At 46.7% G+C, this 26,143-nt stretch overlaps 2 protein-coding genes across 7 annotated transcripts in view; one reads left to right on the top strand and one right to left on the bottom strand.

Annotated features, from left to right (window-relative positions):
* Positions 1-20,296, bottom strand: part of ZBTB1 (zinc finger and BTB domain containing 1) — a 29,399-nt gene extending 9,103 nt beyond the window's left edge. Inside the window, exons 1-2 of one of the 6 annotated variants that reach the window (XM_034062306.1) lie at positions 15,380-15,546; positions 3,818-5,557 (exon numbers count right to left, since the gene is read on the bottom strand). In XM_034062306.1, the coding sequence (XP_033918197.1) occupies positions 3,818-5,537 (1,720 nt within the window). In that variant the 5' untranslated portion in view covers positions 5,538-5,557; positions 15,380-15,546. Of the gene's footprint in view, positions 1-2,326; positions 5,558-15,092; positions 15,171-15,379; positions 15,547-15,972; positions 16,070-20,164 lie in introns of those variants that run through there. The other 5 variants (XM_034062305.1, XM_031049414.2, XM_031049413.2 and 2 more) reach the window with 5 other exon arrangements.
* ZBTB25 (zinc finger and BTB domain containing 25) lies at positions 18,823-25,104 on the top strand. The gene is given in 5 exon segments (XM_034062307.1): positions 18,823-19,017; positions 19,632-19,811; positions 20,967-21,555; positions 21,557-22,010; positions 24,391-25,104. Coding segments are annotated over 4 exon segments (1,236 nt in total). The 5' UTR covers positions 18,823-19,017; positions 19,632-19,638; the 3' UTR covers positions 24,411-25,104.
* Positions 25,105-26,143: the final 1,039 nt, after the last annotated feature.

Here is a 26,143-nt window from a genome sequence, read left to right as displayed (position 1 = left end):
TTCCTTCTGTAACTCCAGGCCTTTTCTTGAATAGTCCCATGCTGTTCCCCCCCACATGCTTTTACACCTCACCATAAACACTCTCCCCATCTATTTGCAAGCCAAGCTATCCTCTTTATGCCTTAGTACCTTTGATTTGCTCTCCTATATTCCCTGTGATAATTTTTCAGGCTACTTTCCGCTTTTCTCTGCCTACATACAAGTAGATCCACTCTTAAGCTCCCTGAAGTGCAATTCATGCTCTTTTTAAGCCCTACAATGGACATGCATACACGTGAACTCCAAGGCACTCAGTTTTGTTTCACAAGAACAGGAAAAACAGTAATTCAAGTTCATTTGGAAAGGTTTAACAGACTTTCTTTTGAAAGGCTACTACAACACAGTTTGTAATTGAAAACAAAGGTATTCGGGGGTGTTTATAAAGTTTGATAGTACACATAAATACCATCATTCCCAGTTCATCCATTTAACTTCTGTAGTTGTCAGGTCTACTTACACTAGGAAGTCACTTTTTTCTGAAATGTTTTTGGGTCAAGTTCAGGCTAATACACTGTAAACAAGGGCTCCTGACCCTGAGCATGAGTCTCCATAAATCACCCTTAGCCCTTCACTGTATTGAGGAACAATCTCTTAGTTCGCAGAGATCACCTCCTCCTTCTCAATGAAGTCTTTAATTTAGTCTTTGCTGTGCCACCACATCCCTTCCCCAGCACAGGAGTTGGCTGTACTTGGTGTGCAATTTGAGCATGCAGTAGTGAGCTAATAACCAGGACTGACAGCTCCCCCAGGTAGGCTGAGTCTGTCTCACTCTGGTTTACAGGAAGTTTCATCTGTTCCTTCAACTGCCCCCTCCATGCCACCTTTAGGATTTGCTTCCCACTACACAGCTCTAATTGTGCCCCTCCAGACTTTGCCACTCCATCCCACTCAGGATCTCCTCTCCCACTCAGACTTCCCACTGCACAGCTCTAATCCTGCCCCTCCAGATTTTGCCACTCCATCCTACTCAGGATCTCCTCTCCCACTCAGCCTTCCCACACTCCCAAGTGCCACAAGAACCTTCTGCCAACTCCCCCAGCACCTCCCAGTTCTCCCCCACTTCTCTTGGCAGCATTTCCCAATCCAGACATAGCTGGTACCATAAGGGATAACATGCATGTCAGAGAACTGTCATGTGAGGTGTATTAGCCCCCTCTGAATTCTTCCACTACAGCACTTGATTAGCTAGTTCGTCTTTAAGATGATCATTATATTTAACTGTTTTGTCTTTTAAGATCTTACAGTCACCTTAACACTGATTCCAGTGCTAAAAAGAATTAAAATACCCATCCCACTTATTTGATCTCTTACACACTGAGTTTTAGTCTGGGTTGGGATGGGGAACATAGAATAAATTTTGAGGGGGCAGCTCTGAATTAATTGAAATGCTGGAGTACATTCATATCCATGGTCTTTTTGGCCCCAGGATTATTCAGGACTTTGTTGACTTCATCATAATACAAGAAAACCAGGACTGAGCAGTTAGGGCAAAACTAGCTAAAGGCCTGAACTGCACCTGGAGCAGTCACCATCTAGGGAGCCAGCTGCTGGCACAGGACTGAGGTCTGGCGGCAGGCTCCTTCCCCATCAGTGCAGAAACACACACATCTACCATCCAAGAAAAATTCAAATGCATGTTTAGAACTGAATAAATGCAAGGTGACTCATACCAATTTAAATAAGTTACAGTGGAGACTCTGAACTGTATTAATTTCTCTAACAAGCCTAACATTACAGCTCAATACCCATCGTAATCCCCCGCATAATCCCCAAGAAACAACAAGGGATCAAAACTCAACTCTGACAGTGACAAGCGCATGAAAGCCCTGGACTAGACTCAAAGCCCCGGCTCCTATTCTCAACCCCACCACTGGCATGTGAGGTGACAGAATAGAGTATTTCAGTTGGAAGGGACCTATAACAATCATCTAGTCCAACTGCCTTAATTGGTGATCCAAATTGCTTTCCTCCCTCTCTAGGAAACAGCATTACTGACCTCTCTGATAAAGTAAAATCTGCTGGGAGAAAGTATTGCAAGGTTTTATTTTTTAATAGTTTTCTCCACCATTACATATCAGGATCCTGTCCTCCCCCCATTAAAAATCACACACTTAACAAACACTGAGACAGCTGGTGCCTTAGAGTCAAAGGCAGTCATTCTCTCAAAGGCCAAACTGCCTCACTGAACTGATGTCAGCTGGTACTTAGTAGGATTTTTAAATTCAATTAAGAGACAACCTACACAGATGAGGGCTATACTAGAATCAGAAAGGAATCTTAAAAGGTATAAAATGTCTTTACATTTATTAAGCAAACTCTGCAGACTTGTTATATTCCTGTTGAAAACCAGAACATTCAGAACGTATCATGAAAACACGGAACAAAAAGACTAAGGTTCACATGAGCCACACCCCCCATTCCCTTCCCCGCCCAAGCAATGGGTCTATCTTCATGCCCATCCATCCCACTTTTAACTTCCCAACACAAACAGCAAGGCACCATTTACAGCTAGGCTGAAAAAGAGAGTCTTCAATGCATATTGCCATTCTGCATTCCTAGCAATCCACCACAGCCACCTTTCCCTTGTATAGTAGGATAAGCAGGTTATATACACCCACACAGGTAAAGAAATGCCAACATCACTTATACAGTTCTGCTAGGACTTCAAGTCTGGAAAATGACCACTCTGCTGGGAACTCCTCGGGTATCCCAACAGGCATTAACTCCCTTTCCCTTTGCATACACCAATTCAAATGGCCAAGGTTTAACTGAGCCTATGTGCTCTCACTCCTGGGATACACCTTCCAAGAAAGCCAAGAAGCAGAGGACCAGGACAGCCAGCTCTGCCCTTACAGACAGAGAGCAAAGGATTATTTCTTGGCATCTTTTTGTCATCTTGAAAATGAATTTGGGGATTATGAACAATTATGCTCTTGCACATTAATGGCTGTGATCTAAAATTTGCACATGAAGAAACAACACATGGAAATATTAAAGCACTCATCTTACGGAAATGGATCCGAGAACTGTTTAATAGCAGTCAGTGAAGGGGTAACATTGTGCTTTTAATCTACAGTTTAAAAATAATGATTTGTATATCTACTTAGTAAAACAATAAAATTAAGAACAGAAACTTATATTAGGAAACAGTGAAAATGTAATAATTAAACACATGATGCTTTTCAAAGCTATATACTTAATGAGCCTAAATAGACGCCTATGGTTAGGAGGGTCTTAAAAAAAATAATAAAAAAGAGACCTATTTTCTTTTTTTTTTTTTACTTTTTTTTTATGTACTATACTGTATGCCTTGCTTTGGTGTTCTCTCTGCTGCCAACTTAATGATTTAACAGTATTTATGCTTATGTTCTTTTCAAATGCTTGGCATTATAGTGAGATCTCATATCTTTCCTCAAATTAAATTTTGCTCCACATACTCCACATGTATACAGATGAACATCCATGTGCTGCTCCAGTTGCTCATTATTTGGGAATATCTGAAAGCAGACCTGGCATATAGTCTCTCCAGCTGATAAGTGAGATATCATATGCCGTACATGGTCATGTTTTCGGAAGTTTCCTTGATCACAAATGGAACAGACATACCTGGCCATGCCTTTGTGCATATCATTGTGGAGCCGCAACTGGCGCTCTCTTAAGAACTGCTTCCCACATGTCTGACAAACAAACTGTTTTTCCTTGGTATGAACGGTATAGTGTTCCCGCAAGTGGCAACGCTGATAAAATCCTTTCCCACAAAGATTGCAGAAATGCTTACGTCTGTGATCCCTCTCGTTCTCTTCCATCATGGAGTTCTTGAACAGATCTTGCTCCAGGCAGTTTGACATATGTTCAACTGCAAGGTTTTCAGTTTCAAAACGCTGACCGCAATTAGGGCATCGGAAAGGACAGGCTGAATGCTTGTATAACTGTTTTTTTTGAAGGCTGTTCATTGGGAAGTGACTGTCCCTGAAGTCCTCCAGCATCTCTGCAAACATCATGTCCCTTATTTCCGACTGCTCTTCAGGGTTTTCTTCTAAATCCATTTTCTCTTCAGAATTTCTGATACCATTCATGGTCAGATCCTGGGGTTCTCCACACGTCTGTGCATGATCTTGTAACTGCTTGCCTTTGACCAGTATTTGACCACACTTGCCACAAGCACATATATTTTCTATGTGTTTGGATAAATAATGAGAGGACAAATCTTCCTCGGTGATTGTTAACCCACAAAGTTCACAGGGAGCATTCTCCACATCTTCCTGAACGGAAGGAGCCTTCCTGTTAAGGTGCCGCGGACTTTTCAAGCACTTTCTTTCATCCTCATCCATGGATAAGCGGGGTTTTAACGTCCTCCGAGCACTTCTCTTCTCTCTGATCTCTTCCTCAACATAGTACCTGTAAAGCGGCTCTTCCTGTTCATCATCTAGGTCATCATTGTCAGAGGACTCATTGCAGTCTTTATCTGTCACCTTAATAATATTAAAATCCTTCAGTTCGTCAGCAGGATTATCCTCTGGTTCCATCTTGATAACAATCCTCTTCCTCTCAGAGGCTCTACTTCCTTCTTCACCTGATGTCTCAGAGGCAACCGTGCTGCTTTTCCTGCTTGTGACGTTTGACACAGGAGACGAAGAATCGTCCACTGCTTGGCTCGAGTCCCCTTTGTATTTTTCTGTTTGTGTGGAGATAACTTTAGAAGTAGAGTCCTTTTCATTAAAGTCAATTTTTTCAGTACTGTAGTACCTGGCACTTTGGTAGGAATGCCTGTTAGTGCACGTTAACACGTGCTCATCCAGGAGCTTTTCACAGCTAAAACTAAACCCGCAGCTGTCACAGGTGAAGCTTCTTCCAAAGCGGCGCGAGTGGGACACGCGCTCTTTTGTGTGAGAGAATTTGGACGTGGTGCTTTTTTTGCAGACATCAAACAGTTGTTCGGGGAAGCTGCCTAGTTGCAAAGCTTCCTCATCAGGCTCTTTGTTATGGGATGTATTTACTGTTGAACTTGGCGGCTCCATGCCCCACCTGTTTGCTTCGCTGACATTTCTGCCAAGTGTGTCTTCATACATTCTCACGCCAAATATCATTTTGCTATTCTGGGTGCTAGAAGCAGAAGATGAGCATTTTAAACCAGATGAGTCTGTATCCTGTATATCTTCTAGACATTCAGGTACATTATATAGCTGTAAATAGTTCATGGCCACTTTAAACTGCTCAAAATTGGTGGGGGCTGTCATAATTTTTCCTAAATACATGAACTGTAAAATAAGATCAAAACATTCAGCGCTAATCTTCATGTTGCTTAAATTCAGCTGGGCTGTAGTGTGTTGATGGTTCATAAAAAACATCCTAAAATAGGAGCTGCATGCAGCAAGGACTGCTTTGTGTGCTTGAAAATAAATATCGTCGATAGCAATGCAGCAGTCACACAGAAAGCCCCACTCTCTTTGGTTGTTTAGCTGCTGAAGGACATAGTTGCTGTGGCTGGTTCTTGCCATCTTGTACTTCAATTATAGCCCTGCATAAAGAAGAAGACATCTGTTAGATCATGAGCACAGTAACAAAACCTACTTAAACGGAGGGGGGAACTGCTGTCTTTTTCCTCTCTAGGTCCTCCTATTCCCACACTGTTTGTGGTTCAGCTTCCTGTCTGGAGATCTTCACTGGTAACTACTTACAAATATTTATGCCAGTGAAAACATCCATAACTCCACGTTCTCACCACTAGAGTTACAAGACTAGTAAACTAATAAACATCACCACTGCACATGTCAATCAGAGCAACACTGCTAAAATATACATTAGCAAATACGTCTCAAAGTTCTGCAGCCAAGATTTTCAGATATGAATTCTGAATGCAGAACTTCAAAAACTTCACAGGGCAGACTTCTGTAAGATGGCCCAAAGACAACATTTATACAAGGTAAGCTGACTCTCAAGAGTAAGCTTACCTTGTGAGGTAAATAACCACTCTTCAAAAAATCTCATCTTACACTTTTTACCCATCAGTCCAACGGGCATATACAACACATAGAACACATAGTTTGAGCTCAAACCAGCCTTTCCCTCCCCATTAAAGGAACCTGAGAAGATACGTCAGCAGAGCATCCACACAAGCTGCATCCACACACTTTTGCTCTTCGGGGCAACTCAGGGACAGTTTCAACCTTATCTGCAAAGCATCTTGCAAACCAGGAACTGCAAACTCAAAGGCATTCTCAGAAGTGCAGGGCAGTCCAGCTGTGGTGGCACGTCCCACATACAAGCCTGCTGCAGATGGTGACCAGGCTAGCTGCGTGACAACCACACTGACTGCACAGAGGCAGGAAGTGGTGCATGCTGTGCCTCCAACTGCTTTCAAAACCACTCGTTCAGAGTACTGTAATATAACCAAAACACATAGATGGGAGACCAGACAAAGGAAAACTTCACAATGGAGAACTGCGAAAGCTAGCAAGGCAGAGATGAGGCCATGGTGAAATGAAGCCTTGACAAAGACTAGAGGGGAAAGGTCTACAACTAGAGGGGAAAGACTAGAGGGGAAAGCTGAGGGCTGCTGTAGGTGAAAGGGCTAATTTGTCCTCAAGAGAAAAAAGGAAGAAAAGATACGAATTTATATTAACAAAAACATCCAGAAGAAATGTATTATACAGAGGAGGTATGCATTTGATTTACGGATGATAAACTTCAAGTGCAGCCACATCCAACAGCTAGTCACTACCTACTTTGGAAAACCTTCGCCTACATACATAATTATACTAACTGCACAGGGAGGGAGGAGAGAAACCAAAAGAGAATATGAACAATGCCCTAACTGACATGAAAAACCTAAAGCAGTAACAAACATTCTTAACATTTTGCAAGGTTATTGCAAAGAATGCAAACAACTGTAAGAGATTTGTACAAATAATAGATAGGCTAGCAAACAGCATATATTAAATGGCATTTTATGACTCAATTTTTTCAACTGTCCAAAATTTAAACAGAATACACACACAATTGCTCTCTATTCTTTTTCCCCTAACAGCTTACATCTCCTAGAGGCTGAGAAACGGGTGAAGAAATTAAATTCCCCAATTAGTACTGAATTTGCAAGTCATAGGTGTGGCCTGGCTTGTTTAGTAGCAAACCTAATGTTAAGTCCTTCATTCCATGAAGGACTGACTGCCATGGAAGAAACATTCTCAGGCTTTCAAGACAAGAACATTCTCACCCCACTTGGTAATATTCCCTGCTGACTATTCATATAGCACCACCTACGGATCACCACCAGCACAAGACCTTGTCTGGCAACAGGACCCTTATGATTTGGGTTGAACTGTAGTGAGACAATGAGCATCTGCATGGCAGCTGTGCTCCTCTGCTCTCAACCCAATCCTCTCAATGCCCAAAACTCAAGGCAAGCACCCTGCCAATATATAATTCTCTGACCAGTTTGGCCCAATGGTGTTCACTGCAGAAATACAACTCATGGCATGGAATGAATATAATGGCTTTTTTAATTACTTGCACAAGGGTGGCTTTCAAAGTAGGATAACCTCTGAAACAACTTCACACCTTTTTTACAGAAATTGATTATAGTCTAAGTCACTGGACATATTTGGGTGTTTGTGTGAAAAACAGCAAACCTCTCAACACCAAGTAATCATAAAAGTGCACTTCATATTCTTCCAAGTGCTGTTTTTGGATTTGAGGTATTTCATTAGATTCTTACATGCAACTCAGTATACTGTATCAAGCATTAAGAACAGCAGCTGCATAATGACAAAGAATTGACTTCAACTTCCACATTATAAGAGTGAAAACCAAAAGAAAGTTAAAAGATGCAGTCTAAGGCATCACAGGCCTCTTGGCATGATCTGCCATCAAGACAAGCAAAGGCTCAGGACAGCTCGTTTTAATCTCCTCATCCTCATAAAGTGGCAAATTTCATACAAATTTTTTTTTGTCCTACACTGAAAGTACTCCATCACATCCTCCAACAGCAAAATAGCAGTACAAGCAGCAAGGCTGGACCAAAAAGAAGGTCACAAACTATGTGCACACACCTGCAGACCAGGGCTTTTCCAAATGGTGGGAATGATGTGTCAGCTACTAGAGCGACAGTATGCAAACTCATCAGAATTTTCCACATTTCCTCCTTCTTTGAAAAAGGTGAAATATATTTTCCTTTCGGCAGGGGAACTCTTGCAGAGCCTTCAGGGCAAGTCCCAGTACACAATGACCCACTGGTAATGCCCACCTCCAACCAGCCCTCTGGAAAAAGCCAGCTGGAGCATGAGGTCACTTGGCTGGGACAGCAAGGTGCTCAGATACCCAGGCTCTCCTGTGGTAGTACTACACATAGGTATTAAAATAGAGAGTGTTTGAAGTTATTTATGTTAATGAAAGCATTGGCATCCTCCATCTGGATGCTGTATTAACCTGCTGGATGTAACGATATATTTACAGCTGCCAGCACTTCCCACTATGACAGCCTGTGTTGGGCTATTTAAAACTTCGACATATTTCAACCAGCAAAGGCAAAACTTCCCCTTGGAATTGTCTGCTTTGGACTGATTCGTTCTGTTTTTTAACTTCATAGAAAATTTCAGTCAAAATGGGTCCAAAAATGAGGCTAGAAAAAAAGCTTTCATTTATTATTTCATTATTTCTTTTTCTTTTAAAAAAGTTTCTTTTCCAAAATCTTTGAAGAGGGACTTCATAGGGGAGAAAGTGCTATGACTTGGCTATGTTGCCATGATATAAAAATCTGCCAGAATCTGGCCAAGATATAAGCTTGACAGGGAGAAGACAGAAATTATCAGTTTATTCATACTTAAGACTTTTGCTAGTTACTAAAGTTTCAGCTTACAGCCTCGCTGAGAGCATTTAACCCTCTTGCAGCTCCTCTATACATCTGGGCCTGCCTGAGCCATCCCACCCATGATGAAACCCTCCTTTTGTGCAGAGCTCTACCATGGATTCAAACTCCAAAAAGGTAGATACAAACTAGATACAAGGAATAAAATTTTTATTATGAGGGTGGTGCAACAGTGCCACAGGTTTTCCAGAGAGGTGGTAGATGCCTCATCCCTTACAGGCTAGGCTGGATGGAGCTCTGAGCAACCTCATCTAGCTCAAGATGTCCCTGCTCATAGCAGGCGGGTTGGATTAAATGGCCTTTAAAGGCTCATGCAAACCCAAACCACTCCATGATACTATGTGTCACCTCCACAAAGTCACAGCAGGGCTTGCTGGAGATTGCTCTATACCACAACTTGCTGATGGATTTTAGCATCCCTCCTGGTAGCTGGATAGAGAATCATAGAATGGTTTGGGTTGGAAAGGACCTCAAGATAATCTGGTTCCTACACCCTGCCATGGGCAGGGACACCTTCCACTAGATCAGGTTGCTCAAAGCTCCTTCCGACCAGGCCTTGAATACCGCCAGGGATGCAGCATTCACAACTTCCTTGGGCAACCCATTCCAGTGCCTCAGCACCCTAACAGTAAAGCACTTCTTCCTTATATCCAATCTAAACTTCCCCTGTTTAAGTTTGAACCCATTACTCCTTCTCCTGTCACTACAGTCCCTAATGAACAGTCCCACCCCAGCATCCCTATAAGCCCCCTTTCAGATATTGGAAGGCTGCTGAGGTCTCCATGCAGCCTTCTCTTCTCCAGGCTGAACAGCCCCAACTTTCTCAGCCTGTCTTCATACAGGAAGTGCTCCAGTCCCCTGATCATCCTCGTGGCCCTCCTCTGGACTTGTTCCAACAGCTCCATGTCCTTATGTTGCTGGCCCAGAGCTGAATAAAGTACTCCAAGTGGAGCCTCAGCACAGCAGAGTAGAGGTGTCGCATCATCTCCCCTGCCCTGCTGGCCATGCTCCTTCTGATGCAGCCAAGGACATAAAAAGCTCCAACAGTGAGAGAAATAGCCTGTTCCTGCTGCTACTCTGGTCCCATTCCTCCCAGCCAGGTTCCAGCCCAGCTGCACTGCTGCAAGGTGGAAGCTCACCCCGCAGGCAAGAAGATGCATTGTTCTGGGTGATGACAGCTAGCCCCAGAAGAGGACTTTGTGAAAACACAGGGAGATTAGGAAATGTAAGAATGTGAGGGAAAGCCTATGTTAATGGGGAAAGCAGGAAGAGGCCAGCTGGGCCTCTGAGCAGAGTGCTGAGCTGAAAGGGGACTGCTCATTCAGCACTGCACTCAAGAGATATGAAGCAAATGGGAGTGGAGAACAAAAAGGAGACTCTCACAGCAATGAACAGCATCCCACCACCATCACTGCCAGAACAGGTCATTTCAACCTTTTATTTTTAGTTGTCTGGCTTGCATTTTTTTGGTGTCCAATTTACTCACACAGTGAAACATTATCAGCATCAACTGAGGCCAACGAGAGCTATCCTCTGTATGTATTAATCACTGAGTATCTTGGAAAATTAAAGCTTTACACAGGCAAGTTTGTCAATCCAAAATTTGCAAGTATTTTTAACTTTTTCTTCTATTTCAAAAACAGGAGAGATGCCAGCCACTGGCTGATTGGACTAGCACACTGCTTTTGTGAAGCACCCGAATACTGCAGTCACAAACAACTCGCATCCACAAGGAACGCACGTAACTCCATCTTCAGCAGTGATCGATTTGTGCATTGAATACAGTAATGGGCTGCAGTGTAAGCAACAGTGAACACTGAGGAGGTGTTCTGAAAAAATCAGCTAGAAAAGCATCTGATATGAAAAGTAAAGATATTTGAGTCAGGTGTGATTACTCTGATTTTCAAATTTAAAGTCTCTATAGGCATTTTATTTTCCTAATAGATGTTTATTTTTCACACTGACACGCTTTGATTCAAGCTGTCTGTCTGCTACCAGGTATTTTGAGTCAGTTCTCAGATACTACTACTATTGAGATGTTACCGTGAACAAGGTCATATGCACTATTACACTACCCAAACATGCTGTTTAGAAGTCTGCTAACAAGAAAGAACAGGTATTTACTACAGCCCCATGTGGGTTGTTTTGTTTTTTTTTTTCATTTCCTCACCCTCAAATTTTTCTGAGATGTTTTAAGACTAAATAAGAAAAAAAGTCCTAAAGCAAAGAACTGGTAAAGTTCTTTTGCTAACTTTGCTGTCTTTAAAAAAGACATACCACAAGGTTCAGAACTAAGGAGTCTTTTGGCTCCTAAAATTAGTAAGTGGTTTTCAAAACCCAGCATTTCCACTGCTGAGCCGGCAAAACGGAGCACTTACGCGCTCAGTTACTGGCTGTTTTTCTTTGGAACCAAGAGCAGGCTGGACAAAAGTATAATGTATGAGTGGAGAATTTGGTGCTAATAGAAAATAAGACTGGAAAACCTCAAGAAAACAACACCCAGTTATCCAAAAACACAAGCACACAGGCACCAGAAAGCAAATTCCCCACTCCAGTCTGATACCATATATCCCACCTGGCACGGGTTCCAAAGAGCTCTCCTCCCTAAAGAGTTAATTTGCCTTTGTGGGTCAGATCCACCACAGAGCCTGGATTCCTAAACAACAGTCCCCAGATGCTCAAGAGAAAATTGTACACATGTCTAAATTCTCCATGTGATGCCTAAGAAACTTAGGTGTTCAGCTAGTGCACTGACCATGGAGCTGTTGGCAGGCTCCAAGTTTAACTGGACATACTTAACAGGAAGACACCAAGTACTGTGTAGTCTAAGAAGGCTCCTCACTCAGTTTACACTAATGCTGCAGAAACAGCAAAGACCTTGTGGCCAGGTGACCACCTCAACAGCGAGAATGGGCAAGATGCAGTTTGCACTGCAAGCGTAGCCTTGATCATGAATTAAAACAATTATGGGAATTCCATGTACTGCCAGGGAAAATCTAATTAAGCTCCATTATTCAGGCTACAAAGGACTGAATGTATAATTTATCCTCCTCCCATAGCCCTTCCAATCAGCTGCCTTCAAGCATGCTAGTTGTGAAGCCATTTCCAATGAAGTAGATACTCATCTTCAGACACATCCTGATGGCTGAATTAACTCATTTTAAACAGACTTGTGGCCAACATATAGAAACAAGTTTCAGCTGACACTCAGGCTACTGAATCGGGGAAAGGTAAGATGCTTCAAAGCCCTGAACCACGAGCTGGTGGAGCCACTCAATCCCCAACTCAACAGGCAGGTCTCCGCTTATTCAGCATCCATGTCCACAGAGAAACAGCTGTCAAAATTTAGCAAATTATTAATTAAAAAATTTAGCCAAAGTTTAGCAAGTTTCTCAGTGCTAATTAAGAATTAAGATGTATTGCATGCTCTTAGGTAAGAACACTCCTCTAAAGAAAAGGAATAAGGTGTCAGAAAACCACTGGTGAATAAATTAAGAAAATAGAGTTTGCACTAAAGCCCCATCTCAAAACCTTTATATCAGATCTATGGAGTACAAGTACCAGAGAGAGCTTACACAGCCTTTTAAACTAACTTGCTAGCCACAGAGTATAAATCTAGAAAGTCACAGTTATCTTTTATCTGACACCTTTACAGTCGTAAAAAGTTGTCAGGCAACAAGGTAATGATATGTTTAAAAAAAACTATCAGTGGGGAAGAAATTATGACACCCCATTTATGCCTCATAGCAGAAAGATAAGCCTTTTCATCCACATTCTTTCAAGAGCTTTCAAGAGGCATCTTGGTAGTGTAGCCATCTCTTGCAACCCTCAAATGAAGATACATGTACCTTCCAGGAAAGCATCCCTGGTTACATACAAGTTGCACTTTGGCATAACAACTTGCTGGATGCATATGAATGAAGCACAGTAACTTGTGATACACAGGTTCAGCTACAGATTTCATTGGCTGTTTCTGGTCTTAAATGCTTCACATTTTACCTGCAGCACATAAAAAAGATAAAGCCACTAAAGTCTCCATCCAATGAAACAACTTTAATATGGGGGGAAAAAGCAACAGCCAGCTAATTCTAGAGAGTTTTGCAGTGGCACAACATGCACGAAGAAAAAAATACAAGACAAATCTGAAGATATAGATGGATGTCAGCTACTGTGCCCACACACTAGGTCTGCAGCAGAACTCTTCAGGTGGTGGTGTACACTGTGACCAAGCAGAGGGAGGGCAGCATAACCCAACCACTGGTAACCACTGGTCAAACTGAAAAATGCACACATGGCCTCATGCTACATGCGTGCAAGGTCTGGAAGGACTCTAGTGAGAGGTCCAGCTGTAACAACTAAGGGAAAGGACACTGAAATTTTTATCAGGAAACTTTCATTTTCTCAATTCTGAACAGCTATTTTGTTTCCTTACAGATGATAAGTAACTACTAAGGCTTTGTGCATCCTGGACTTTCAGGGCTCTCCACTGTCAGCAACAGTGGAAATCTGTGAAAGAAGCAATTAACACATTCAAGTAAGAAAGCATCTAAAAACCCAAATCACTGGTTGGTATGAGCACTCAATGTAACTGCTGCAAATTCCTGTGCCAATGACAACACCGGTTGATCATGATGAAGACAAGACTTGTGTAAGCAGAGCTGAAGCATCTGCGATCTTATTGCACACAAAATGTTCAGGCAACGAGGAAGAAGGGGCTTCTATTACTTCTCCCAGCTTCCCACACCACACCAACCCATGTCTTCACTACCAGCATCCTCCCGTAGCAGTCTGTGAACACACACACACCCCTGGTGCCTGTTGGTTCACTGCTACCTCGAACAGCAGCAGAGTGCAACTAATACGACTTGTTCCCCCTCAGGTTTTATGGCCTGAAAAATCACTGTCACTGAAAAATCTCTCCACGACCTTGTCAACTTTCTGTGCTGCTGCTAAGAAAATCTCTGCCAGCGCTGCAACCGTTCGTGTTTGGCCAGTTTTCCCCACAGCCAGATGGTCTTAACACCTCTCCCCCGCTCACCATGAAAGCTTAAGTTGTAATTTGGCAAAAATGAGAAGCCTGCATGCCCCCTGCTCATGGCTGCTGTGTGGGTTTTTTCAAGAGCTGTAATGAGGAATGTTAAACAAACACCTTTAATTAAAGGAATGTTTGTTTAATGTAATTAAATGCCTAAGGAACACCACACTGTTGCAGCCCTGGATAGATCTGCAGAATGTGCTTGCAATACTCTAGTGCAAGGAAAATAATGCAAGCAAATGACATAAGCCGGCAGTAAATACCAAATATTACACAGCATCCAACCCATGCTATCAATTTACCGATGCCTACGTGTCAAGAGGAACCGGCACTCATCTACCAGCTGACAAATAGGGCTAACTTGAGAGTCTGAGTTACAAAAAATCCTGGAAAATGGAAAAGAATAAAACTCTAGCCCCAAACACACAGCGTTTTCAGTCCCCTCTACTCCTTTTGCTACCTTTCTATCCTTTGAGGAACGAGACTTGCGACACTGCTCCCAGAGCAACACAAGGGTTGTTTTTATGTGACAAAACTATTCCCTTTCCTTTCCAGCCGCCTCCAAGGCGATCCTGGGCACTGCCAGCCCCGAGTGAAACCCAAGTCTGCTGCCTGGCAGGGTGGAGCATTCTCTCCAGGCTGTAGCTCCACTCAGTTCTTGGTTCAACTACTGCAACTCGCTCGAAGTTTTGTTTTCAGAATAGAGAGAGCAGGGCCCGAACCCGCTGGCCTGCTGCCGGGGGGACAGAGCTCGGCGGCGATAACGGCACTGGGGATGTTTAACGTGACTCCCAGAGCTGCAGCGAGCCTGGCAGCGCCGTGCCCTTCCTGGTCCCGCGCCTCCGCACCTCCCTAGGCCGCTTCTCGTTTCTCAGCGCGGTTCCCCGCCGAGAGCCCCGGCATCCCCCCACCCGCTTCCGCCGGGCCCCGCCGCCGGGCGCCGCACCCGCGCTCCCCTCCTCCCTCCGCCACTCCGCAGGTGGAGCGCGCTCGCCCGGCTCCGCGCAACGCGGGACAACCGCGCCGGTCCCGCCACCGCGGCGCCACCACCGCTCGGCCCCCGCGCAGCCCGGGCGGCGCCGTGGTGTACCGCGCCGTACCGTGCCGTGCCGTACCGTACCGTGCCGTGCCGTACCGTACCGTGCCGTGCCGTACCATACCGTGCTGTACCGTGCCGCGGCAGGCCGCCTGGCGCAAGGTCACGGCGGCGGCCGCTCGCCAGGGACCGGCCGCGGATGGAAAGCCCCTACCTGGCAGCGCCGCTCCCCCCGCGCCACTATGGCGGGCCATGCCGGGCCATGCCGCGGCCGGCGCCGCTCGGCACTTCCCACCTCCCGCCGCCGGCGGAGCTGCGGCCGCCGCGCCGCCTCCTGCCTCCCCCCTCCCCAGCGCCCGACGGCGGCCCCCGCACACGGCGCGGAGGGGCGCGCAGCCCCGCTTACCCGCGGCGCGGGGAAGTGGCGGCCGCCGAAGGGGAACTGCCCGCGCCGCTCCCGCCGCTGCTGCTTTTGCTGCTGCCGCTGCAACAAAGGACTTCCGCCCCGCCGCGCCTGCTGCTGCCGCAGCGCCGGCTCCGCCGCGACCGCACGGAGCCGGACCCCTCCCCTCGGCGGCCGGCGGCTCCCGGCCCCGCCGCTGCCAGCGCTGCTGCGCCGCCGCCAATGCCCGGGCCCGGCGGGCGGCTCCCTGCCGCGCTCCCCTCTCCTCCCATGACGCCGGGGAGGCGGCGGGGCCGGCGTGGCGCTGCCCGGGCTAGCGCTGGCGGCGCCCCCTCCCCATGTGCTTCAAGCCCGGCCCTCCGCCGCCTCTCCCCCCTCCCTCGGCCGGCGAAGCCATACGGGGAGATCTGGAGCGGGGCATCATCTGCTGGCGGGACCCCGGCCGGGACCCTCACTGCCGGGCGGTCCCGTCCCTGTCCCGGGTGGGAGCCCGCCCCCTCCCCGCGCACCGGGACTCGTCCCACGGGACGGGGTGTCTTCTCCCCTTCCTCAAGCCAGCCCCGACTGGCGGTAACGGGGAAGTCTTGGTTACCCACGTGGACGTCCAACGTTTCAGTTGTGTACCCGCAGCCTTAAGGCCTCCTGCGCTACAGTTTCGTTGCAAGTTGCAAGGAAATCAACTGCAAGTTGCATGAGAAAGCGTTTCCTTTTTGCTGCAATTTTCACTTGTCAGTATCACTGCCTTCCCTCGTCGAGTTCTAAAGTGATGCAGGGAGCACAGGGGTTGTCATGGTCCCTCCTACACATCCCGAGGACAGCACTTTTGAGGTTTTTTCCATCTTTCTAGGTGCTTTCCCAGGCCCTCTTCCCACCACTCTCCAGACCTCTCGTGTCTTAACAGCGTCCAGCTCCTCTCATACTGGCTTGTGTGAGCAAATGGGATTTCCCGAAGCTGCGGGCGGCCCCTCTGCTACCTGCCACAGGGCTGCGAGAGATCACAATCCAGGTCAGGCTTTCCCCCTGTCTTGCCACTTGACTTTCCAGCCCCCAAAGTGACATTTGTCATTCAGCTCAAGCATCGGAAGTGTTTCATCTGAGCAGCTCTTTCATTCAGATCCGGTTTCTACAGGTATCATCATTTTCATGTTTGCTGCAGCTATCCAAGATCCCTCTTAGCTCTGGCCAAGTGGAAGGGAAAAATTAATTGTAGCAAAGTTAAAATATTTTATTAAATTTTTCAAAATTATAAAAGTAACCAAAAAGCAACAAAATAATATGTCACAATGTCAAAATGAACCAGCATCAATCCCTGCTTCAGTGATTGACAAGGTTTACCTGAAGCATCCCTCCATCATGCAAGAAAAACAGGATAAACCCAATTTCCAAATGGGACATCATCCCATCCTCCTGGGCTCATCTGAGCATTTTTTAACTGCTACAAAATAAAAATGGAGCTTTCAAAATGTGTCTCAAAAAAACCCCTTATTTTTCCTCCTCACCCCACTCCTGCTGTGGCTCCAGGGTGTAATGCCTGTAGTGGTGTTGAGGGAAAAAACCTCTGCAGCTGTAAGGCACCAGCCCCCATGAAAGGTGGAATGATCCTTCATAGGTTTTCCTGGTTTATAGGAAGTTAAACAAATGGCCTCCGTAAGCCACTGCTGTGGTTTTCAAATCACATGGAGAAGTTGTTTTTCTCATGGTTCAAGGGTCTTTTTCTTTTCAGCTCCTTACACATCTCAGAGGAGAGGAAGCCAAGAGTGCCCATGTGGGGCTGGAGCAGCCTCTCTGTCCCAGCCCTTCCACATGTATCACACCAGGAGCTTCTGCCACCACCACTAAAATGAGCCACAAAGCAGCCCCCTTTTCACAGTCTCCATTCCCTCAGTACCCCCCACCACGGTTCTCTTCCCCATTATCTTCTGACCACAGAGGAGGAGCAAGCAGAAGCACTCAAAGGCAGCAGTGATTGCATCCTGCTCTCTTTTTTGACCTACTGGCATAGCCATATGATATCAACACCTGTGTTTTGTATTGAAACGCCGAAATCCATTTCTCATCATAGCTTCAATCATTTTGGCTCCAGTTCCTCTGAAGCTCTTCAAAGTCCTCTTTGGACCAGAGTCAACCTAAATAAACATGTGAATTGTTAATCATTTAAATAAATAACATGCCATCTGCAAATAGCGACTCACTCTGTATGCAGGTTAATATGTTAAATAACCCAGGACAGAATACAAAACCTTAAGCCACCTCCTGCCAACCTTTTCAGGGAAGGAAAGCAGCTACCGATACCTGTAGGAGCAGCAGGGTCACAGCTCCACCACCCCTCAATCTGCTGCTATGCAAAACCAGGAGGGAATGACAGTCCCTGAGCCTTGTGAGCTTTTTATTTAAAAAAGACAAACCATGGAGCAATGGAAAAGAGAAAACTCTACTGGGCAGGGGGATAAGCAGCAAATACTGCATGGAGGTAAATGCCTCAGAGCCTGTGCCCCATCTTCTATTGGCCCATCTCCATCCTCCACCCAAGCTCAGCCTGCCTCAAGATGCCACTGGAAACAGCCCCAGAAGCATCTGGATTCAGAGGAGCAGGAGCATTATCTGCCCTAAAGACTCAGGCACAGGCCAATTGAAAAAAAAAAATTGCAAATATGGGTACACAATAGGAGAATGAACTGCAAAGTATCACATGCTGAGAGAGAATCAAGAGGGATGATCCAAGGCATGGAATGTCTTGTGCAGAACCCCAAGCCAGGTGAGATGCCACCAAGGAGAGCATGGTAAATCTCTGAAACTGCACCAGTAACAGTGAAAGCACATTAAGAGCAACTTTCATTCCCTTTTCTATCCCAAAGACAACCCACTGACAACAAGGGTTGCAGGGACTGGAATTTTAAACGGGTTCAGAGAGCAATTGGATGAAACTCCTGGGAAAGACGCCTCAAAGACTGGATTGAGGACCAGACCAAAGGTGCTCACAGAGGCGGGAGGTCTGAGTGGGTGGCACTGCCTGTCTGCACCCTGTCCTCTGCCAGGCCCTGGGGGCACCCAGCTGCACCCAACCCGGCGTGGTTACTCTCACCCAGCATAACCCTTGGTTAAAAATTAGGAAGAGACTAGGGGGGCGGCCGAGAAACGGTGAGTCTACAGGATTAACCGGTGGTTAAAGAAAGCTCTTAGGCCGCAGACGGTGGTGAAGAAGACAGATCGTATCTTCAGTCCATTTTCCTGTGCAGGCAGACCGGGGCGGCGCCTGTTACACACGGGTTTTTCTGTTTAAAAAATGGCAAGAAAACCCAGCCCTCAACCAAACCCTAGCACAACAAACCCACACTCCTAGCAGCGGCTGAGGAGGTCGGCAGCCGGTACCTCCCATGGGGGACTGAGGACGCGAAGTCCCCGGCCCACGGTGAGGTCCCTGCAGGCGGAAAACAACCGCCCCCAAGGTCCCTCCCTCCCTCCGCCCTCGGGGCCGCGGTGACCGCCGCCAGCAGCGGCGCAGCAGCCGCGCACGGGCCCGCGCTCACTGTTTCCTGCGGACCCGGCCCAGCGCGGCAGGAAGCGGGGGGGGAGCAGCGCCCACCCCATCCGCCGGGCGGGCACCGGCGCCGCGCCGGGCTCAGCGCTGCGCTTCCGCGCGGGTAAGCGGCTGCGCGGGCGCGGGGAGCCGCGGGGGCCGGTCCCCGGGGCAGGGCAGGGCAGGGCGCTGGTTCCGCTCCCGCCGCCTGCCCCCGCACAAGAGTTTGGGGCTGAACAATAGCAAATATCAGCATTTCTTGTCCAAGGGCCGCGGGCGGGGCCGGCTCAGCCGGCACAATGGGGCTTTGTCGGGTTCCGCCGCCAGCCCCGCGGCTCCTACGCCCCCTGAACGGCCCCGCGGCCGGGGCCCAGTGATGGCGAGCGCCATGAGGCGTGTGGCACCGTGCACTATCCAGGGGCAGAGCGAAAACGCGAGCGAGGTTTAAAGTTAGTGCCGGCACACCACGGAGCGTAGCTAATGTGTAGGAGAAACATCTCTGCCTGGCACGTGGGAAAGTCCTGGGTAAGGTTTGGGCGCATTTAATGCGGGCCTGCGCTCCGGCGGTGGTATCGTAGGAGAAATTACTAGATTGGGGTGCAGGGACCGGCTGGAGCGGGGAAGGGGCTCTGCGAGGGCGGCCAGCTCGTTTCAGTGGTGAGAAACCCACACTGGAGCCTTCGTGAGCGGTGCGATTGCTGCACGAGATGAACAAACGCCTTGTGCTCTTGCTCTCAGGCTCACCATGGATGCGACCGGCCACAGCGTCTTCCTCCTCCAGCAGCTGAACATGCAGCGGGAGTTTGGCTTTCTGTGTGACTGCACAGTTGCCATTGGAGATGTTTACTTCAAAGCCCACAGAGCGGTGCTCGCTGCTTTTTCAAACTATTTTAAGATGATATTTATCCATCAGACGAGGTAAGAACACACAGCTCTCCTACCTTTTAAGTACTCTGCCCAGCTTCACACATTTTCCACTTTCTAAAGGTATTAAAGTCAAAAGTGAGGATTTTAGGTGCCCTAAGATTATTTTCCTAACCCAGCACATGCCTTGGCTCTAAACACTCCCAGTCCAGAATGTGCTGTCATTTAAAACCACACTCTTAGTCTGCAGATGCCAGTATCAGGTCCCCCATTTTGGATATGATACATTCGTGTGATGGGAGAAAATAAACATATAAATACCACAGTCCTCCTGCAGTGAGTACCTCACAGATTTGTAATCTAGGGGTTTCCAGGTGCCTCCCACCCATACACAGTGCACTCATTACCTTGCAGTAGATTGCAGGCAAGTTTGCTGGGTGGGACTGTCCCTTTTGGCAGGATCCAGGGGCTTGAAGCAGTGGAGAAGCCATAGCCTTTATCACAGTTCTGCAATTGAGACTTTTGCAGATAAGGGCTGAGACAGATCATAAACTTCAGGCTGCTGTTCAGGTGCTTCACCCAACTGGCTCAGGAGTGGTTCTGCAGGTATAACAACAGTGGTGCCAAGGTCTAATCTCATCTCTGATCTGGACCTTGCTGCTTGTAATTGACTTGTCCATTCCCCTTACTTTTTGAGGGTCATGTCACCCAGCACCTTTGCAAGATAATTACTGGTGTAGGCCACGTAGACCTTCGTCTGGAAGTGAGAATATCAATTAACTTCCTTCCCGCTAGATGTTGTTTACTGACACTTAAATGCAAAGCTCATAAAGATTATACAGTAGCAGCAGCTGATTTTATTACTTAAATACACAAATATTCTTTGGTTTGTGTTACTGGAGCAGGACATACAGGTGATGCATAGCTCGCATGCCCTTGCTGCAGTGCCGTGTGGCAGCAATTGGCTGTGCATGCGAGTCACGGGGAGCTGGCCACTCTCAGAATCCCTGGACATAGTTGTGCACATGGCTTTTATAACAGGGATAAATACACACTCAGGCACTTTGCTGTGCAAGCAGAGCACTTCTGCTTGTCTTGGCAGGGAGTGTTGCTCTAACAGCAAACAACAGTGCAAATGGACAGGCAGGTTATGCATCAGGACTGTATCTTGGAGCCCTGTATGTATGTAATCATCTGTCTTGTTTTCAGTGAGTGCATAAAGATTCAGCCTACAGACATCCAGCCTGACATATTTAGTTACTTGTTGCATATTATGTACACCGGGAAAGGGCCGAAGCAGACTGTCAGCAAGAGCCGACTGGAGGAGGGCATCCGCTTCCTCCATGCAGACCATCTCTCCCATATCGCAATTGAGATGAACCAAGTGTTATCCCCAGAGATGGTGCAGTCTTCAAACTTGTATGGGATCCAGATCTCGACCACACACAAACCAGCAAAGGAGCGGCTGGGAACAAAGGAGAGTCTGCCCAAGGCGGGCAGCAGGCCTGCTGCCCAAGGCGATCACCCCCAGCTGCAGCTCTCCCTGGCCATCGGCCTGGATGACAGCTCCCTGGACCAGCAGGTTGCTTGCCCCTCTGCTCAGCCCGCTGCTGTCACTAAGTCAGCAGAAGAGCATCCAAAGCTCTCCGTCTCCATAAAGCAGGAGAGGTGTGACTCGGAGCCTGTGGTGTCCCAGAGCTGCACCCCTCCTTCTCCAGAGGTAGCGAGCCCCGTCTTTGCTAAGGCCAGCCTCAAGGTGCACTTGTGTCACTACTGCGGGGAGCGTTTCAGCTCCCGGGGGGGGGCTGCGGCAGCACTTGCACACCCATGTCTCAGGCTCACTGCCGTTTGGCGTGCCAGCCTCCATCCTCGAGAGCAGTGACCTGGGAGAGGTGCAGCCTTTGGCTGAGGACAGGAAGGCTGGGGATGGTCACCAGCTCGGGACCTTCCTCCTGAAGGAGGATGAGCATCAGCTGGAGCATCCGAGCTGCAGCAACCTGGAGCCTCTGCAGATCAGCCAGCTCTCGCTTATCTCCAAGGACCACGAACCAGTGGAATTGAACTGTAACTTTTCTTTCTCAAGAAAGAGAAAAATCAGTTGCACTGTTTGCGGCCGCACGTTTTTCCGGAAGAGCCAGCTGCTTGAACACATGTACACACACAGAGGGAAACAGCACAAATATGGCCACTGCCAGCGGCTGGAGAGCCCTGCAACCCCCAGGTTTCATCCTTACTGTGACAGTGAGAGCATAGGTAAGAGCTCCAGTTTGCCTCAAGACCGCTTAGATGAGTGTATACTGGAGTCAGATCTCATGCAAGAGAGCATTGATACGATCCTGGTAGAGTAGCTCTCCCCGTGTGCAGCCTTCAGATACTGAAACAGGGTATTTTGGCATTCTCTGCATAGTGAGCAACTGCTCTCTGCAGCTGACTTTCTTCAGCCACCATTCCCATCCTCTCTGAGATGACTGTGAAGAACTGTGTACTTTGATTTGTGTACTTGCTTTTTTACTTCCCTAACTTTTAAACTGAAGCTAATTCCCACCCATGTCCTCCTTGGAATCCTCCGTGTAACTCAGTTACATTTTTGGTAAATGTGAATTTATTCCTGCTCTCCTCCACTAGAGTTAAGCCTGTATTGCTGGGTGTGAGGTTTAAACTTTGCTAATATGCTGTTCAGTGCCTAGAACTGTTTGTATCCCATATAGTTGCTCTTCTGAAACTAGATGGAGGGGAAACATAGAGAAAAATATGTGTTGAGTTTCCCAAACAGTTTGCTTTTAATTATTTATCTCAAGGGGATGAATCCTGATGTTTGTGTTGTATAACTGCAGTTAATAAATCTCTGCATAAATAAATGCAGGAGCCATAACGCTGGTCTTTTCACGGGAACTGGCAGTGCTGATGGAGGGGTGGCAACTTTTGCTGGGACAGCCCCTGGAGTCCTGTCAGTACAATCTTTTAAATTTACTTTTGGACTCGAGGTTTGCATGCATTTTTCTTCATTCCTACACCTCCTTGACAGCTCCTACTGCGTAAGCAGAGACAAATTTTGATGCCCCTCTAAGACCACATCCCATTATTGGACCATCTCTGCAAGGAGAAATGAAAGCTGCAAAGATGTGTTCTGTCAGAGAGGAGGCACATCCTAACCTGAGTCTTATTGGATTAAATGCTACACATTGATTTTCTCAGCAAAAATTATTTCCGACTCTATTATAAACAGCTTGGTGCAAACACATTCTTAAACATTACGGTCTGTGTGTTTGGTATGAGCAAACACATAATGTGCTATTTCTTCTCTGCTTATGGAGTCACCACACATCTTTTTTGCCTTTCATTTGTCATTACTTGGTATCTAAAGAGTAATGACTTATCCAAGAAGGCTTAAAAATTATATGCATTTTTCTTGGATTAATTTTTGTCCCTCTCCAGTTTTTCACCTGAGATATGCTTGGCTTCCTACCAAATGGATGCCTCTCAAGAGATGCTCGTAATCAGAAGGCCTCAAAGAGGCCCACAAAGTTCTTACAGTGCAAAGGTTTCTTCTGCAGTGAAGAGCAAAGCCCCATGAGCTGCTCCCATAATCTCATTACCCAGTTTTTGAGAAGCTGGAGGCTCCCTGCCAGTCCTGGTGTGTTGAGTCATTGCCTTCAGAAAGAGAGAGCCTGAACAATGGTGAGAGCAGTTTACTGTCACAGTGCCCTCTCCAAAGCTCTTTGTAGTCAGGACCCTCGAGCTGTCTTTGAAACTGTCCTGAAGCAAGAGCTACAATTAAATTGCTGCCAAAATAAAAGACCATCTGAGGTCTTTGTGAGGGCAGCTGCTGCTTCTCCTGGGCAGGGAGCTGCACACTCCAGGGGATGGATTGGTCCCTGAGAGCTGCCAATTTGTGTTTTAAGACAAAGGGGAAAAATAAATAGCCTCTGAGCCTGCCCGGATGATGTTACAAAATGCATGCTGCGGTTTGGTGTGTGCTTGCCTGTTAGACAGAGAGCTCCTCTCCCTGTGTATACCCATCAAAGCTGCTCTGGTGCAGATGCATTGTAACTCTGCTTAAAAAGCCTTAAAAATCAAATGTCCTCTGGCTTCCACTGATCTCTATTTCTACATGATGGTAAAAAAAAACCCAACAAAACAAAACAAAAAATGGTATTTTACTGTCATTCCCTATTTGTGTGCAACACTGCCAAGTGGGTTGGCTTCTCTGGGTGCTGCTGCTTCCCTTGGGTTCCCACATTTATTTTAAGAACAGAAAGGAGTATCTGCTGGGTTGGGTATAGCTGTAGATAAGAGCTAAAAGTGAGTTTCCAGACTATTCAGTCAGTAGATGAGCATCTTGGAACTTTAGATGCCTAACTTGCTTTAACTAGTTGATACTGGAAGTCAAACAGCCCTTGATATCTCTGCAAAGATAACTGGGTACTGGTAGTAGAGCTCAGTACTGGGGATGGCAGGGGGACAGCAAGCAGCAGTGCCCAGAGGCATCTCTGGGACATGCTGGTCACCTTCAGGTTTGTGGCCAGGATTGTTTTGTTCACTTGTTGGTTATTAAAAGGGAGCTTTAATAAAAACTGTGAGCTTGGGTAGAAGATCCAAATGTTTATCAGCAATATGTGTGTGTGTCTTGTAGGAGTGACTCCACTGGACTGACTGCAAATACATCCTTATGGCTGAAATCATCCTGAAATCAGAACTATGTTCATGTACATGTTCAGTATGTCTCTGAAAAGTTACAACTGCAAGCAATATGTTTTTAATTGTCACACCACTTTTTAGGGTTTACTTTGGTTGAGCTTTGCACTCCTGAACATCTGTGACATCAAACATCTGCAAAAGGCGGTTTTTGCATCATTTGCAGCACAAGAAATGCATTTTCAGCAGTTTTCTACTGCAAGCCTTAAAGTTATAATTAAAGCAGTAGAAAAAGCTTGAGACAGAAGTCGTCAGCTTCAAGTTACGTTAACTTGAAAACATCATTCTAAGTCTTATAAATAACTTTAGAATATAGTTATGTTTTCTAAGCAGCTGCTCCTAGATACATCATAAGAAGTTTTATTACTCTATGTGGAAGACACTTGAATTACTAAGTGCTTAACCTTTATGGCAACAGGTGCTAGAAAATCTGCCTGACTCGCACAGCTGGGCTTGGCAAATGCTCGTTTCTTGTGAGGTTTGGGGGTTTTTCTTCATTAAAATGTAAAATAATTTGTCACAATGTGCAGAATAATGATACTGGTGATTCCTTCCATGTGCCTGAGATTCTTTGACAGATGCACATGGGCTTAGGCAAAGCAAGTTCCAGGGTGGTGATACCTGAAATCAGGAAGTCAAACAGCTCCAGGGGATTCACAAAGATTTGTCCTGTGCTGTGCAGGGGTCCCAGCATCAGGGTTGCAGAGATGAGGAACCACTGGCATGGAAGTGCCTTGTCTGTAGGCTCTGAAGCTCAGGTTTTATGAAGAATATTTTAGGGGTTGGAACTAGATGATCTGAAGGTCCTTTCCAACCCAAACCATTCTATTCTAAAACATGAGAAGACTGGGCCTCAGACCCCTGCCAAAGCCCATAGCATGAGGCTCCTTGGCCAGCACAAGTTAACCGCTGAAATGCCAGCCTGGGTCTAAGAGGGGCCATGTTTCTTGGGCTGCTTAGGGTGCAGTAAAGGATGTGGACTAAAGGGTATTTATCCTCCCCTGCAGCATGGGGTCTAGTTAGTTTACTGAGAAACTTGCTTTTCATAACCTGCGGTGCTGAAAAAAGCAGGTGGTGTTTTTTTCACCTGCCTAATGAAAAGCCATTTGGTAGCACTTGTGCAATGAAGGCGTTAGGTTGAACTCCTGCATTGTCAGTGCCAGAGGAGGGAGACTTTGGTACCTGTTATTTACACAAGTCATCCTTAAAAGATAACCCATCTCCTCAATATGCAGCCGTTCAGATTTTACCTCTTCCACTTTGAACTTTTGGGTGTCAAATGGATGCTGGCACTTGCCTGCTGGCTGCCCAGGAAGTGACACTGATGGCTGGGCCATGCTCACCCCATCTCCACACAGGATAAGAAAAAAAACCCTTAATCTCTTCCTCTTTTTCTTTTTTTTTTAATATGTTTTTTACAAGGGCCTGTAGGGATAGGACAAGGACAAGCCTCTAAACTGCAAGAGAGTAGATTTGGACTAATTATTAGGAAGAAATTCTCTACTATGAGGGTGGTGAAGCACTGGCACAGGTTGCTCAGAGAAGCTGTGTCTGCCCCATCTCTGGCAGTGTTCAAGACCAGGCTGGACAGGTCATTGAGCAACATGGTCTAGTGGAAGGTGTCCCTGCTTGTGGCAGGGGGTTGGAACTGGGTGATCTTTAAGGTCCCTTTCAAGCCAAACTATTCTGTG

The sequence above is a fragment of the Melopsittacus undulatus genome, chromosome 4 (genome assembly GCF_012275295.1).
Source record: "Melopsittacus undulatus isolate bMelUnd1 chromosome 4, bMelUnd1.mat.Z, whole genome shotgun sequence".
Lineage (NCBI taxonomy): Eukaryota > Metazoa > Chordata > Aves > Psittaciformes > Psittaculidae > Melopsittacus > Melopsittacus undulatus.
Note: the sequence above shows the minus strand (reverse complement) of the source record. Positions and strands in the feature narration are given on the sequence as shown.